The sequence below is a fragment of the Maylandia zebra genome, linkage group LG12, assembly GCF_041146795.1.
Source record: "Maylandia zebra isolate NMK-2024a linkage group LG12, Mzebra_GT3a, whole genome shotgun sequence".
Lineage (NCBI taxonomy): Eukaryota > Metazoa > Chordata > Actinopteri > Cichliformes > Cichlidae > Maylandia > Maylandia zebra.
In genome coordinates, this window is record NC_135178.1 from 16,929,052 (window position 1) to 16,946,710 (window position 17,659).

At 44.9% G+C, this 17,659-nt stretch overlaps 1 protein-coding gene across 1 annotated transcript in view; it reads left to right on the plus strand.

Annotated features, from left to right (window-relative positions):
• Positions 1 to 17,306, plus strand: part of adgrv1 (adhesion G protein-coupled receptor V1) — a 137,144-nt gene extending 119,838 nt beyond the window's left edge. Inside the window, exons 94-96 of the mRNA XM_076890783.1 lie at positions 4,209 to 4,394; positions 13,313 to 13,490; positions 16,861 to 17,306. Coding sequence (XP_076746898.1) covers positions 4,209 to 4,394; positions 13,313 to 13,490; positions 16,861 to 16,979 — 483 coding nt within the window. The 3' untranslated portion in view covers positions 16,980 to 17,306. The remainder of the gene's footprint in view (positions 1 to 4,208; positions 4,395 to 13,312; positions 13,491 to 16,860) is intronic.
• Positions 17,307 to 17,659: the final 353 nt, after the last annotated feature.

The following is a 17,659-nucleotide window of genomic DNA, read 5'->3' on the forward strand; positions in this document are numbered from 1 at the left end:
AGCGTTGCTGTGAGAGGACTCATTGATCATTTTGTGTCACTGCAGAACTTCCATTAGGGACTAAATCGAAAAAAGAAAGTAAAATTTAAAGAAAGCAACTGTGATACTTACTCTCTGTCATGAACACTCGAACAGCAAGATTTAACAAAATATGATGATTGTCACATTTCTTAACAGATATGACTTGGTAACTAGAGTAATCTTACTTTTGTTTCATGATTTTGTGAACTCAAACCCATATGGAATATTTTTAGGTTAACTAAAGAAATTAAACTGAGATATTTTTCAGGACACGGTGCTACAGGACTGCCTTATTCTCCCAGTATTATTATTCCAGTGCATTTTTGAACATCTTATCCTTCCCATAGGTTTTCAATGCCGTGAGCTTGGAATTTGTTAGGCTGTGCATCTCTGCTGCAAAGTCAAGTACACTTGTTTTTTTGTTTTTTTGTTTCCTTCATGCCGCGAATTTTCCATTAAGAGAATTTTCCATATTTACCTCATTGGTGTTGTTGATGTTAACTGCTGATTACTGAACACCATTAAACAGCTGCAGATGTTACAGCTGTGCACAAGTGTCTGTTGCAGAGCCCACATTGCTCTTTGGTTAGGTGCTGTAAAAACAACCTCTTGTTGCCAGCCGGGTATCTGTTAAAATCAAGCTGTGAAACACATCACATGTTTGCAGTTATACTGTGGAAAATGTGACTTTTTAGCCAACAGGCCACAGGGTTTTCTTTTCTCTCTACAAGCCTTTGATCCATCCTTTTACATAATACAGCTGTCAGTCACATCATGCTGAAATAGAAGACAATAATCAAATCACAACAGCACAACCCCTCATTATCTCCTACTGCACGTTCGATGTACCGATAAACACTACGTCACTGTATCCGTGCTGTCAGAAGCCTCACAGCTGTGAAGCAGGACCATGCTTCATTACAATTCAATTCAACCCCCACTTGCACATTCAGCCTTGGCACTGGCTAAAAATAGGACACAGGATATGTGTATATTTTTATGGAAAAGAAGGCGGTAGGCAATTAGCCGTGTGAAGCCTGGAAGTATTTAGGGTTTCGGTCAAACAGCTCTTTTTCTTTTAGCACAGAAAGCACAGAAAAATCTGCGGACACAGCACTTTTTGCAGTTGATGCAGTTTAGTATATTTAATCACTTTGAAAGAAGTCAGAAAACTCGAGAGCTATTTTTTAATTATTTCAGTTTTCTAATTTTATCATCTTGCCCTTTGTCTTACCCCTGACAAGCAGTACATTTCTTTAGCTCGTTGCTGTTGTCACTTTTAAACGCCCTACTTAAAAACCCACAAAACAGAATGCTGTGTAAAATTGTACTCAAAACTTTGCAAATTATTTAAACACCATAATTAATTTAAAGTAGCACAAAGGCAACATGTCAAACTATGAGATTTTATTGTTTTTGATTTGATTCATTTTAAGGTTGATGCGGGCGACATGTTTTGAAAATGTTAGGAAACAGACCATAAAAGAGAAGCAGCTTAAATAAACCCTGCAAATAATTTGAAAAATTGAGAACTAAATATGAAATTAAAAAGAATTTGAGGATTTTGTCATCTCTGAAATGTAAGACCCTTTGTGTATCTCTGTACACAAAGGAGAAAGCCAAAAATGGCACAAATGGCAGTCATGTGAGATTCTTTTTGTGAATGCCTGCACTTCCTCCAGGATGAACACAAAGGGACCATCAACTTTGTTATCAGCACACATTTCAAAAGCCAGCATGAGGGTGTTAGTGCACCTAGCATGAATAAGTTACCAGTATCTGAAGGAACTCTTAATGTCTGCTACCATCCAGCAACTGTTTTCTTTCAACAAGACACCACCAAACTACATTTGTATTACAACAGCGTGGCCCTTTTGTAAAATAGCCTGCCTGCAGTCCAGGTCTGTTACCTATTGAAAAAAAAGCTGGCACATTATGAAACAACACTGCAGTGAAGAGAGCACCAAACTGTTGAGCAGCTTAAATCCTCCACCTAAGAATGGGAAAATATTTCAATTTAAAGAGTTGTTGTCCATGTTGTCTTTGTCTTCTTTAAATGTCAGGATCATTATGATTTCAATCATACAAATCATTGCTTTCATATGTACATTTTGCTCAGCACCCCAAATGATTTTAAACAGGGTTGTATCCAACACAATCAAATGCTCCTTCTCACGGTCCGTTTCACATCCCTCAACACCATCCCGTCCTTAGTGTCCTCTTTTGGACTTTGCCTTCGATCTCCAAAGACATGGACTCAGCGATCAGGGAACACTTACATAACTTACCTATGGCTGTTAAGCCTGTTCCTCAGGCCACACAGCTTGCTAATGATCTGTGCTAATCACCCACGGTGCTGTTGTAATGGAGAAATGCTCATGGATAAAGACATACACACCCATATATGAATACACACCTGGCTGCTTTCTGTTCCATGTTACATGCGAACACACAAAGGAAGACTAATTACCTTCTTCAAGCTATACGCAGAAAATCCAAATATATATATCCAAATATAAGGTCATAACATCATTATGACTTTACATATCCCTGAACATAGCTCCTAGCCATGAAGTGTTCCATTTACTAAAGGACATGGTTTAAAGCTCTCATTTTGCAATTCATGCACAATTACCTACAAGGCACACTAATTTATGGGAACACAGTGTACGATTCACTAATCTGTTTAAGTCACTGTGTCAGAAAACAGCGGAGTATACTGCACTGTTTTTAACCTGCAAGGTCTCCAGTGAGCTTATAAACAGGCTTTCTTTCCTTCTCATAATCTGGATATTCCAGTTTTATAGTGCCCCCATAAACACACAGTTCTGATTTACTGTTCCTGCTCTCTTCCTATTAATGTTTACTGTGGCCATCCAGGCTGCTTATAATCCCGTTCTGTCAATAAACTCGAGATGAGTAACGTTGATTGCTCTGCCAGGAAAGTTGAAGCTTAATTACAGACACGAACCTTATGTCACAAAGTTTGATTTAAGGATTTGAATAAGTTGGGGAGTTGCGCGCACACACACACACACACACACACACACACACACACACACACTGACAGATTGATATTTATTTTCACAAAAAAGCAAAGTGTTTACATTTGGTTTTATCAATGAAACAATCAGTCCGTCAGGTTTTGCCTAAACATATTTTATTACTATATTCATTATTTTCTTCCGTGTTGTCCAAAAACGTACTTTCTCTCCCCATGTGTAAACGTCTTTAATAGGTCCGTGTTGGCCTGTATTCACACACGCTTGTGGTTTGCGCTCTTGTGTGTTCCGTCTCTGTCTGTGGCTGCCATCATCGCCCGATGATGGGTGTTGTGAAATATGGGCTGGATTCATGGTATTTGACGCCCTGGTGTTTTGGGGTAATTCGCATCCTGGTGCTGTTGACCAAGCAGATAATGGTAATGATGAAGAAGTGGAGGAGGCAGAAATACCAGTATGCCAATGATGTCACTGCCCCAGTGGTGAAGTAATGCTTCAGTAATCATGCTGAAAGAAGTGAAAGAAGTTTAATTCGGAATGCAACAGCAACACGCTGCACAAAAATAATAATGAGTATAGTATTATTTAATATCACATATGTTTATGTAATATGTACAGAGCTTAACAAATCTATTAGACTACCACTGAGTGTGAGGTTTAAGCCACAGCTGATCTAAATCAACAGTTCTGGTAATGGTTAATCCACTAGTTATGTGCAAGCTCTTTAATCCAAACAATATTTTTATGCTAAAATCTATTTAATTTTATTATTCATTCATAATTTTATTATTTTACAAAACAGTTGGAAAAGAATAGTAAAGCACATTATTATTTTTAATTAAGCTCCAAAAGTACAGTTATTTACTTGAATTCTTGAATAGAAAATTAGGTTTGTTTGATGAGTATGTTGTAAGTGTTCTTAGAAAATGGGTTTAAGGAATAGCTATATAATTTTTTATCTTTTGACAGATTTCTAAAATATTTATGTCTTTTTGCTTTTATGATAGGTGGTCTAATGAATTTGTGACGCACTTTTTTGGATCGTTTGGTTCTTTTACCCTCCAAGCCTGCCACTGCAGATTGATTGAGCCGGCAGTATTACAGATTTCAGATTAATCATACTGAAGAGCAGAGCCATAACTTATTCCTAATGTTGAATTTTTCTCCCCACTGCTTTCTCTACAGGGCTTGTATGTGTTTGCTGTGTACTTCATCATGCACAACCAGCTGTGTTGGCCAACTAAAGCAAGTTACACAGTTGAGATGAGTGGACAGGATAGGCCGGATTCTATGTACCAGGGAATGGGACCCACCCCTGTGGGAGGCGACATCAGCAAATCAACTCAAAATCTCATCAGTGCCATGGAAGAGGTACACATACAGAGCTTACATTGTCATCACATTGACACGCTTATGCAATCAAAGGCTGACATATGGGAATAGTTGGTTACACAGATTTACAGCAGTTATCGTGCATGTGTTGCCTAATCTCTGATGCCTGGACTTTTCACATTTGTATTTGACTTACTGATTAAGAAATCCTCATTTCAGGCATGAAAAGAAAAGATTTTGTTCCCCATCCAGACTGTTGAGGTCTGATGATGACTTTAACTCCCATTCTGACCACACATCCATTACAGTTTGTGGTTGAGTTTGTTAGAAATGTGTAGAAATCTTGCATTTGAATGGCAGATGTGGTGATGACGAGAAGAAACCATAGTGACAACCATGGATTACATGATAGAGTAATCATTTGTTTTGAGGAATTTCTGTGTCAAACTACTGTGAAATTTAGTTTTTAAGACTAAACTTATTTCTGCTTATTCTTCTTTAACTCTGTTTCCCACGGCTCGTTTGCACGTTCGCCGTTGTCTAGTTTACATTTCTAGCACATTCATACTGATTCACTTAGATTTTTCAGACTGATTCTCCTGCTAACAGCCCCATCAACTTGTTTTGTGGTTTTGTGACCCTTCTGTTAGACTTGCGCATTGCTTGCAAGCACAGAAAACGAATAGTTATGTCTATAACTTCTGTTCCCTGAAGGAGAGGAACGAGGTACAACACATAAGTATGGGATATCACGCCCTCGCGTGTCCTGGCTGAAGAAACCTTTATTCACGCCTTTACGGCAGATGACGTGTGATGACACGCGCAAGGCCCCGCCCGCACATATAGCCGCTGCCATCACCGTCATCCCTCAGTTCGATAGCCGCTCTTCACCGAGCCAACTGCTCAGTGGGGCCACCCTGTGTTGTACCTCGTTCCTCTCCTTCAGGGAACAGAAGTTATAGACATAACTATTCGTTCCCTTTCAGTCGATTCACTCGGTACAACACATAAGTATGGGACCTATATACACGCCCCGCAGAGCAGCCACCGAACCGGAACGGGACCACCACATCCTCAGTGAGTGGTAGACCCAGCAGAAAGGACAGCATGAGCCACCGAAGGGGCTGTAACGTCCAACCGATAAAACCGCACAAAAGTGTGCGGCGACGCCCAATTAGCCGCTGCACAAATATCAGCCACAGGCACCCCTCTAAAAAGAGCCCATGAGGTCGCCATCCCCCTGGTGGAATGAGCTCCCACCCCGTGGGGCAACGCAAAACCTCCGGTGCTGTATGCCAGCGAGATAGCTTCTACAATCCAGTGGGACAGCCTCTGTCTGGACAGAGCTCTACCTCTATTCGGATTAGCGAAGCAGACAAACAACTGGTCACACAAACGCACATCCCGAGTGCGCTCAATGTAGGTGCGTAGCGCACGCACCGGACAAAGAGAATGCACCCTCCTCTGCTCCTCAGATTCAAAAGGAGGGGAGCAAAAGCTCAGCAACTCAAACTCCATTGAACTATAAGATGCAGGCATGACCTTGGGAAGATAGGCGGCATTCGGACGCAATACGACCTTGCGGCCATCAGGAGAAAACTGTGTGCAGGCAGGATGCACAGACAGCGCATGAAGGTCCCCCACTCGCTTCGCCGAGGCCAAAGCGAGAAGTAATGCGGTCTTATACGAAAGAAGTTTCATATCTACCGACTCAACGGGTTCAAACGGAGGGCCACAAAGGGCCTCCAGCACCAAAGACAAGTCCCAAGCAGGGACACTGGACTTAAGCACGGGCCTCAGCCGGCGAACCCCTTTCAGAAAACGCACGGCGAGGGGATGCGCACCTGGTGTCACCCCGTCAAAACCGATATGACAAGCCGATATAGCCGCTAAATAAACCTTGATCGTCGAAAACGAAAGGCCTTTATCCAACAGCTCCTGCAGGAATGTCAAAACATCCACAATAGAGCACTGAAATGGGAGAGTGTGGCGGTCCTGGCACCATCGCTCGAAGGCTCGCCATTTGTAAGCGTACAAGCCTCTAGTAGACGAGGCCCTGGCGCTCTGAATCGTCGCTACCACACTAGGTGGCAGACCCTTAGCAACCAAGTTTAACCTCTCAGCAGGTAAGCATGAAGGTGCCACAGATCCGGGCGCGGATGAAACACTTCCCCCCCCGCCTGAGAGAGGAGATCCCTGCGGAGAGGAAGCTGCCAAGGACTTGCTGCAAGCAGGCTGATTATTTCTGCATACCATGACTTCGCGGGCCACCAAGGGGCCACCAGGATCAGAGAGAGGGAATGCCGACGCACCCTCTCCAGAATTGGAGATATCATTTCCACTGGGGGAAATGCATACAGGAGCACGTCTGGCCATTGGTGCGCTAGCGCGTCCAAGCCCAAGGGTGCATCGTGGTCGATTATGGAGAAGTACCGGGGGCAGTGAGCATTCACCCTGGAAGCAAAAAGATCTATTTGCGCCTCGCCACATAGATCCCAAATCTGAGCCACTATTGAAGGGTGTAACCTCCATTCTCTCACCAGAGGACCCCCCCTGGAGAGAAGGTCCGGCCCCAGGTTCAGGTGGCCCGGGACATGGGTGGCTCTTAGAGTCAGAAAATGAACACTGCACCATAACAGCAGAGAGCGAGACAGCTGCAACAGGGGAAGAGAGCGTGTTCCTCCCTGCCTGTTTATATAAGACACCACTGTTGAATTGTCCGTCCTGACTAAGACATGCTGGCCCTGCAGGACTGGACGGAAACGCTTTAGAGCTAAGAACACTGCTAACAGCTCTAAGTGGTTGATGTGCAGCTGGCGCTGAGCCGCGGACCAGATCCCTCTCACTGACGCACCCTCGCACAGCGCTCCCCACCCACTTAGGGAAGCATCTGTGGACACCACCTTGCGAAACAACACCCTCCCAATCCGAGAGCCCTGGTGCAGTAGCCCGGGCTCCCTCCAAGGACGGAGAGCTAGCATGCAAGACGCAGTTACCGGCAGCCTCCTCCGGAGGTGACGCGAAGCACACAAACGGTGAGAGAGAGTCCAGCGTTGAAACGCTCTCATTTTCAACAGCCCAAGCGGCACTACGGCGATCATAGATGCCATCATGCCCAACAAGCGCAATATCGTCTGGAAACGCAGTCTGCGTCCCAGCTGAAATTGAGCGAGGCAGCGATGAAACGCGGCCACTCTGTGCTCTGACAACCGTGCGCGGCTGGAAAGAGAGCATATTTCCAGACCGAGAAAAGCGATCTGTTGACCTGGGATTAGCGAGCTCTTCTGAAAGTTCACAGAGAACCCCAGTGTCTGAATGTGTGACAGAACCCGCGACAGCTGCGTCTCCGCCTGTTCTCTGGAGCAAGCCACGAGAGCCCAGTCGTCCAGGTAGGCCAAGATGCGGATGCCCCTCTTCCTGAGGGGCGCTAGCGCTGCCTCGGCACATTTCGTAAAGGTGCGGGGAGCGAGCGACAGCCCGAACGGCAGCACTAGGTATTCGTAGGCTACGCCCTCGAATGCAAACCTCAGAAACTGCCTGTGTTTCGGGTGTATAGCGACATGAAAATAAGCATCTGTTAGATCGATTGTCGCAAACCAATCTCCCGGGCCGACTGCACTCAGGAGCTGTCTGAGTGTTAGCATCTTGAACCTGTACGTTCGCAGGTACGTGTTCAAGACTCGCAGGTCGAGGATGGGACGAAGCCCTCCCCCTTTCTTCGGAATGACAAAATAACGGCTGTACCAACCTTTGTCCGTCTCCGAAGCGGGGACCACCCGTATTGCTCTCTTCTGTAATAGCGCCTGTATTTCCTCTCTGAGTACCAAGGCTGCCTCGGGGTTGACAATCGTGTTCACGACTTTTTGGAAACGAGGCGGCTTGACCCGGAACTGCAACCGGTAACCCATGGCAACGGTCTGCAGCACCCACGGAGAGGGGGCGCAAGCGCGCCACTGAGGGAAGTGAGCAGCCAGCCGGCTGGCCTGCAGCACTGACGGCGGGGCGCCGTCGCCCCCCAGTGTGTCTGCAGGGGACTGCATCCCCTGCCTGACCTGGCTCATTTCGCCTGCAGGTTGAGCATTTGAGATTGTTTGAGAGTAAACCACACTCTTTATTGATTGCAACATGGGAACATGTACATTTATACATTTTGTTGGGTGCACCTTTTCCGGGGCATAACAATGAAAAACAGCGGGAACACTCGATGTGGTCGCTTGAACATTCAACACATCTGAACCGTGTGCAGGGGTTATGTGCTTGGGAGACCGCGATAGGGAAGTGCAGCGCCTTCTGGGGCTGACAACCTGAACAGAACTTAAGCGGCACCTCTTGTGCGGCAACAGAGGGGTAAGAGCAGCGTCTCCCTGCTGCCGGATCCCTTCCCCACTCGCAATCACAGCTAGGAGGGCTGAGGCTTCTTCCTCCTGGGCGTCGGGTCCCGTCGGGGGCCCGGGGGAGGGCCTTTGCCCCAGGCCGACTGGCGTGGAGCTCGGGCCGGAGTACGTGCTCTCGCCGGCGGCCCTCCCACTCCAGCAGTGGGCGCCGGTCTCTTGCCAGCTGTCAGAGGAGCGGCGGGCCTGTGAGAGCTAGCAGTGGGCTTGGGCTGGGGCTGGCGTCTGGGGATGATGTCGCGCAGAGCTTCCGTCTGCTTCTTCCTCAGATCGAATCTAGCCTGAATGGCTTCAAGTGAATGTCCGAATAACCCAGCCGCAGACACTGGTGCGTCCAGATACACAGCTCTGTCTCTATCAGGGACGTCGGAGAGGGTCAGCCACAGGTGCCTCTGCGCCACCACTGTCGAAGCCATCCCTCTGCCCAGGGAGAGCGCTGCACAGCAAGACGCACGGAGGATGTAATCCGTGGTGACTCTAACCTCGTTAAGAAGAAGTGACAGCGGGCTGTCCTCCGGAACCAGCGATCCAAGCTCCGCCAGGCACATTGCTTGGTACGTCTGGAGCATGGTGACGGAGCTCATGGCTCGAGCGGTGCCGGCCTGAGCCCGATAAATCTTCTCCAGCTGCGAGGCCGAGAATCTGCAGTGCTTGGACGGCAGAGTTGCGGGGCCACCGACACCATGGTTATGGGACGGGGCCAGATAAGCAGCCAGAGACGGCTCCATAGGGGGTGGGTTAGCTAAACCAGCTCCCTCGGCGCCGTCCAATTCCATGTACTGTCCATAGCCGGGCACAGTGACGCGGGTAGACAGAGGTTTGTCCCATGACGCTGTTAGCTCGCAGAGAAAGTCTGGGAACATGGGGAGGCAGTTTTTGGCCGTTGCGGGCTCCGGTGGAAGGAAAAAACCCGCAAACCGCGACGGCTTCCGAGCTGGTGGAGGAGAGGGCCAGTCCACCTGCAGCTTCTCAGCGGCACGGCGAAACAGGGAGAAAAGAGAGGTGTCATCGTGGCCGACCGGCGCAGCAGCGGCGGCATATTGGGTCGACAATGAGCTCTCCTGCTCATCCTCCGACAAACCATGGATGTCCAGGCCGATGTCCAGCACGTCATCGTCTTCCTGGGGAGCGCTGGCGGGCTTCAACCCAGGCTGAAGCCCGTCAGCGCTCCTGCATGGTTCCGGTCCGTCATCGGCTAACCCGTCAACGTATTCCATGTGGTCAGCCCAGCTAATCGCGGGGACATCGACCTGAAAATTTTCGTCTTCGGACTCGGACGAAGCCGGGGCTCCAGACTCGGAAAGAAGAGGGTCATGCCGTGCGACAGCCGAGCGTCCCAGCACTCTTTCCACAAACGTCACCCGTCTTTCCAGGGTCGAGCGTCGGAGCTGGCGACAAAACGCACAAGCTTCGGGCTCCGTCAACGCTCTCCTAGCGTGGACGATCCCCAGGCAGACAGGGCAGGCATCGTGCTGGTCGCTGTCGTGCAAAGAGAAACCACATCCCTGAGGACAGGGGCGAACAGAAGATTTCTGCTTTGCTCGCTTCGGTTTGGAGTCCATTCCCAAAACGCAAAGCGAAACGCTGCACAAGAAAAACTTGAAAATAGCGCTCCGCGGGCAGCCTACGCACCAGCTGGGCGGTGGAGGCTAACACCAACAGGGGCAGTTAAGCTAGGTTCAAGTTGGCAGACAACGGAGCTAACTAGCAGTAGCTAGCTAGCCCAACTCAGCAGAGGTGTTCTCAGCGAGGTGAAGAGCGTAAGAACTGAGGGATGACGGTGATGGCAGCGGCTATATGTGCGGGCGGGGCCTTGCGCGTGTCATCACACGTCATCTGCCGTAAAGGCGTGAATAAAGGTTTCTTCAGCCAGGACACGCGAGGGCGTGATATCCCATACTTATGTGTTGTACCGAGTGAATCGACTGAAAGGGAACATGCTTTACGCAAACACACTGCTACACTAATTCTGCCAGTCGTACTCTGGAGAATACCCTATAAGGACTGAGCTGGTGTGAAGGAAGGACAGAGAAAAAAAAAACAAGGGTGGCGGGTCGGTGTTGTGGGGGGGGGGGCTTCTTTTCCCCTGGGAAATCCACCCTCCCTTTCTCTCTCTCGATCTCTCTCTCCACACGTAGGAATCCGGTAATCTTGTTTTATTCATGAGAGCACACTCTCGCCTCTTAAAGATTTGGTTACAGCCCAAGAAAGAAAGGTGCAGTTAGAGACCCCTGAGAAAAGCAGCACTAGGGGTAGATTCTGGATTTTGTGTGTGTGTGTGTCTGAGAGAAATGGACCGCTTGAAAGGAAATTAGAAAAGGAAAAAAAGTAGGTAACAAGTATAAGAACACATATTGCAGGTGGTGACTAGCATATTGGCCTCATCTAATCACTACAGCCCTCCAAAGTGGATGTGACAGATTTGAAGTGCCTGGTGGTGCTTAATTCACCTCACCCGTACACTCTGTACTGGTAACAGCAAGCCTGAGAAGCTTGTACAACACGTACCCACGTTTATGCACGTCCATGAACAGATGAGACATTCATAATGAATTAATACAACAGAAAACACGATGAGATAATGGAATAATCTGGTTCTTGAGGTCAAAATAAAAGAGATATCTTCTGGTTCCTCTCTTTTGCATTTCTTTTGTTCTTTCTAGTAACTTCTGTGATTTGTTGTGTTAATGCACGGACATTCATCTTGAAAAAACCCTCTATATACACAGACAAGATGCCATTTGTATAGCCGTTAGTATGATTCAGTAAGAAACTCTACACTGACCTCACTTTCACCCCTTGCACCCACTCTGACCCTGTGGGATGACTTTAATTCTTTGGGGTGCTTTGACACCATGCACTCTACATAACCCAAATTCATCACAGTCATGATTACTGTTTGCATATGCGAGTATATGTTTGACCTCAGTTTATCCTGGTTTTGGGGGTTTTTTTGTGTGTTTGTTACATTAAAGATTCATGTTTTTTTTACTTTTGCTTTTCTCATAAACTTTCATAAACCCATATTTTATTCACAAAACACTACGGAAACCATATCAAACTTAGAAAACTGAGAAAATGTATCATTTTAGGCATAATATTAGCTCGACTTGACTTTGATTGCAGGAATATATCTTCAAAGATGAGATAGGCGCTACAAAAACCTGGAAATGTAAGTGGTACTAAACAGAAACACCTGGAGGAACAATTTGCAGCTAATAAGGTTAACTGACCACAGGTCTGTGAAATGACTGGGTATAAAAGGAGCATCTTAGAGAGGCAGAGTTTCTCAGAATTAAAGACGGGCAGATGTTCACCAATCTGCAAAAAAAAAGCTGTTTAACCCTCTCAGGCTCAAATTAAGTTTTAGTTGCTAATGCACAACCAAGTCCTGCAGTGGTACTTCTGAGTAAAAAAAGCTCATAAAATATGTATGTGGGGTAATCAGGTTGTTAGTTTTTAACTTTTGAAAATTTGCAACGCCTGCCTCGAGAGGGTTAAGGTATTGCAGGTAATTGCTGAAAAAGATGTTGATGTCTCATCATCAATCTGGAGGGATTTCTGTCCATGAGAGAAAAGGCCAAAAATCAATACTGGATTTCTGTGATTTTTGGGCCCTCGGGCAACACTTCATTAAAAAAAAAGGTTTTATTCTGTCATGGAAATCCCTGCAATCCCTGCCCTGGGCTCAGGAACGGTTCCACTAATCATTTTCTGTGAACACAGTTCACTGTGCCATTCACAAATGCAGGTTAAAACTCTATCATAAAGAAGAATATGTGAGCATGATCTAGAAATGGTGTCCTCTTGTCTGGGCTAAAACTCATTTAAAATGGACTGAGGCAACATGGAAAACAAATGGTTGGACGAATGGAAATTCTTTTGGGAAAACACGGACACTGCATCCTCCAGACTAAAGAGGAGAGGAACCATCCGGCTTTTTGTCAACACCCACTGGAAACTCTGCTTCTCTGATGGTATTGGGATGCAGCATTGCCTATGGATTTGGCATTTGTATCTAGAAAAGCACCAACAATGCTGAAAGGTATATACAGGTTTTAATGCTTCCATCCAGATGTTCACGTTAGCCCTATTTCACCAAGACAATGCTAAACTGCATTGTAGTACACTGTATTAGTGTGTGCACTGTATTACAACGTGGCTTCATAGTAGAAGAGTGCAGGTGCTGAACTTGCCTGCCTGCAGTCCAAACCTTTCACCAGCTGAAAACATTTAAAGCATCAATAAAAGGAAAACTGTGACAAAATAGATCCAGGACTGTTGAGCAGCAAGAGTGGGACAACACTCCTCTCTCAAAGGTCCAGCTACTGGTCTCCTCAGTTAGGTTGTTGTTTTTATGTGTGTGTTCAAAAATCACCCAATTGTACAGTTTCTCAGTTTAAACATTTAATATGTTTAGTAAGAATAAAATATCCATTTCTGAGAATTTCTAATTATTTCTTTCTGTTTTTATTTGCATTTTCACAGCATCCCGACTTATTTGGACTCTATGTTATATTTGGTGATTTTTTGGCTTGTCTATTTAAATACACATTTATCTATCAGGTTTCAGCAGACTGGGAGCGAACGTCACTGCGGCCTAGCATTCAGCCCAGCAGTGTGTTTAAGCCCAGTCCTGTGATGGAGACGTACACCACCGAGGGAGGCTTCATCAACACCAACCTGGTCACTGCAGATGAGGATTCACAGGAGTTTGACGACCTCATATTTGCCTTAAAAACAGGTGAGGAGAACTATACTACATACCTTTCAACAGATTACACAGGAAGCAAGTGTCAGAAACACAATTTGATACTGAATATTCCTTTGGGTGTTTTTGCTGCACTAAATATTTTGACATAAAAGGACAAACACAGTATGCTTGAGAAATAAATCCAATTTCACCAGTTGTGTGGTAGGTCTCAGTCAGACAGTAAAAACAGGACAACAGCCTCTGTGTGACCAGGATAAAATTAATGGCTGGGAAGTGATTGGATCCAGTTTTTTGATGTCCGGGAGTGCTTGCAGGTAGCTCTAGCAACTGGTTTGCCAGAGGCCAAGCATGCAGCACCCCCAACCTGCAGTTGCTTACATCTATGTGTTTATAAGTTTATAAATTATAAATTACCATCTGTTTACATTTGGTCCAGTCTGTGGCTGACAGAGTCACACCTGATGCGTAGATTCTGCCTAAGTCCAGCTCTGGGCCTGGTTCAGCATTGCATTTCTGATGTTCTGATGTTTGTTTGTTTTTTTTTCAAAAACAGATTGACCCAGTTTGACCCAGTTTAGTCTAAAACTGATAGCAGTCTGACTCCACCTTATTGCCATTATATCCCTGTTTTATCACCATCTTGATGCATCAAAGTCCGTTTGGAGATGGCGTCTGACTGCAAGCATACTCAGACCTGGTCCACATCTTTGAAGCAACCATTTCAAAAGCATAGAGATCAGAAGTTGATTGCACACAGTCGCTGTAATTTTGGTTGTGCAACAGTAGCCAATCATTTCTTTCCCCGAGTGTGACCGTAGCCTAAAAGCAGAAAAAGATGTTATGACTTCCTAAAATTTAGATTGAACGATAACAGAGAACGAGAGATGATAAAAATCAGCCTGTGATTAAATGCCACAGTGTGTGTGGTGTGTTTGAGTGTCTGTGTGTATATATGTGTGTGCATGTGTTTGTGATTATTATACCCTGTACATACATAAAGCATCTAACAGTGCCTAATGCATCCATTAATCCAGCAGTATCACTTCTGCTTTGTCATTCATTTGTTGACCTTAAGTCTCTCAGCTGTCATTTTTCCTCTATTGCCATCCATGTTTAATGAACCGAGGGCCTAGCCTGCTCATCAATACACAACCAGCTCATGTAAACACACAGACACTATTCAAATCATTGAGACTTTGCTTCACAGTGTCCGAATGAGCCGTTTCCACACGTCTGAAATCAAGGTCATCCACTGCAGACAGTCTGAAAGTCGTGCCTGAAACATACAAAAGAGTATAGTTAATATTGTATTAGATGCTTTTGTAAGTCTTACCTGTACATCATGCAGTCAGCCGCTAGTGTTAAATCTCAGTAATATAAAAGACATTACAAAATGGGATGCCAATATGTCAGCAAACTAGGTTAATGTTACCCATTTAACGGGTAAAAAACCTACTGTTTCAGCTCATCGTCAGTCATTGTTATTCCCAACCTATAACGAGGACTCTTGATGAGCAGCTAACTATTGCAGCAGCAAGAATATCTCTCACAGCTTTGGTGTCACGTCATGGAAAGAATAAGTGGCTGGTCCTCTAAAATTGCGATTACTCTGGAAGGGATAAGAAATACATAGTCGAGATAGACCAACCTGATAAGACTCCAAAGTTAATGGGACTGTGGCAGGTCACACTGAATTTCACAGGTAATCTCTTGGGGTTCAGGGAAAGAGAAATAGTTTTCAGAGGAAGTACAGTAATCATTAACAGTTCTTCAACAAGCCAGGCTTTTGGCAGCTTTCACGGCATTGCAAGCTACAGTCCTGCAGCTTTATCTGACTTTGTGAGAAAGCTTGTTCTGTTTGGGTCATACAATACCTGACTTTTCAGTCTCGAAAACCACACCAGGCTCCACTATACTGAAGAAACCCCTTAAAAGCAAAACTTGTAGCTGTGGAGAGTCAAATTAACAGCAGGCATGTTGATAGATGCATTTATGTGAAAGTTAAAAACTTAGACAGAGAGAGAGGTTCTTATCCTCTTATTGTTTGTGTGGTGACAGGGTGAAGCAGAGCCACTGTGTCTCTGTCACTCTCCATTTCACTCTCTCTGTTTCTCGAAGAGTACCTGCTGTCCTGATTTGTTGTGATGTTTGACTTTGAATAACCTCCGGGATGCAAGAGACATGCCAGGGAATTTATTGGTCCCCACAGCAAACTCAGCGCTATGAAGTAATCTCTCATATTATTCAGCGTGGTAAGGAGGGAAGTTTGCAAGGTTTAATTAAGTCAAAGTGTTTGGCTCTATCCAGATCTTTGGCATGGCCTCAAGAAAATAAAGGTAAATAAAAGTTCCTGTAGTTGATCTTTGCTGTGTGCAAAATGAAGCGTAAATCTGAAACTTCTGTTAAAAGATGTTTTCGTGAAACTCGATACTGCGCTGATGTTATCTGTTTACATCTCAACTCTGTCATTAAATTATCATTTTTTGCTCCACCAGTCACAAAGGACACTCTTTCATTTCATACTTCCCCTGACCTTCTCTTTGCTCGTACCAGCCGTGCTGAACTTATAACCTGGGCTAATCTCAAGCACTCAGTCAGCAGTAAAGATAATTTTCCTATTATAATTACATAATAGGGTTCCAGCTGACAGGGGTCAGCAAGTATTGCAGTAATCTGGGTCTTCGCACTTTGTTTGATCGTGAACCATTAAGCACATATCGAGGTGCACGCTCTTATCTCGGCACCTGCGCCCGGTGCTGTTTTGTACAACTTAGAGCTGATCATTAACACGGCATAGGATGGAGGTTTGAAGGATCTTATTTTGCAATCATCGCTGGGTGAGTTTCAGTGCAAATCCAGCAACGTTGGCGCTCATTATCCAACTCTTCTCAAGTATGTCAAGCTGAAAGCATCCAGAAGTCACCAAAGCACAAAAGAACAAGTCTGATGATGTTTTTATTCAGATAAAATCTGTAGCAGCCCAAGCGTTTATAAAAAACAAGTCCAGTTTTGCATTTTTAAAAAGCATGTGTTTAACATATTTTTGATTATGTTTTACCAACATGCAGTTACGTGGTTTACCCATTAACATATAATGAATTATTTTGTTTCTCTACCTGCCTCCAGTCCAAGCATGTTAGCCTGTTCCCTTCACGTCTCATTACCATGACTGATCAGACTTGATATCCCAGAGTTCATGACATGCAGGGATGATTTCATAATAGAGCAAAATAGATCATTTGCTCTATAAGGACCGATTATAGTGGGTATTAGGTGGTCCAACTTACTAAGTGCTATAAGAAGAAAAATGCACGTGAATATACTGCAGAATAGAATGTATAAAAAAATACAACGTATCATATTTTTGATAAAAATGCAATGTTTTTTTGTTTCTTTTTAGGGACCGGCCTTAATGTCAGCGATAACGAGTCCATACCAGGAAGCCACGACGGAGGGAGCGTAACCAACTCCCAGATAGTTGAGCTTCGGCGTATCCCCATCGCCGACACACACCTCTAACCTTCACACCTCACACAGATCCCACGTCCCTCTATTTTTCATATCACAAATAAAGATTACAAGACAGTATTTTTATATTGTAAAATCCTTTGCACTAAAACAGTTTTTGAATAGATGGTTTTCATATAGATGTTTGATACTGTATGGGATTTTTACTGTACTAGTGTTCACAAATACGAATAAATGTTTTACTAAATTAATTTTTTAAACGCTCTTGTTTCTGAATGTATATTTTGTTTTGTTTTGTTTTTCTGTAGAGACCTAGGCAAAGATAGAGAATGTAGATTGTGTAACTTTGTCAATAAATAATGTACCACATGAATTGTATTTGCATGTTCTGATTTCATTTTTACGTCTCATAACTTAACACTAAGAGACAGCTTGCTACCAGTGAGCGGGTCTTTCACTATGGGGTCCCAGAGGTCACACTCTCACAAGGAAGGATTTGTGTCATTATGTAACTCCCTGCAGGAATTTCACAAACTCATCCCACACCTTCGGGAGATCTGCTTGTATCTGCACTGAGTGAAGAATGAGTGTGTGAAAATATGAGGCAGCAAATATCCACAGTAACGGTTGAGCTATGCAAGCTATTCAGTCACATTTGAATCTAATGTGCGAACTATACTCCCTAAAGAGTCAGTGAGTGTAAATCTACAAAGACATACTCCACATTCAGG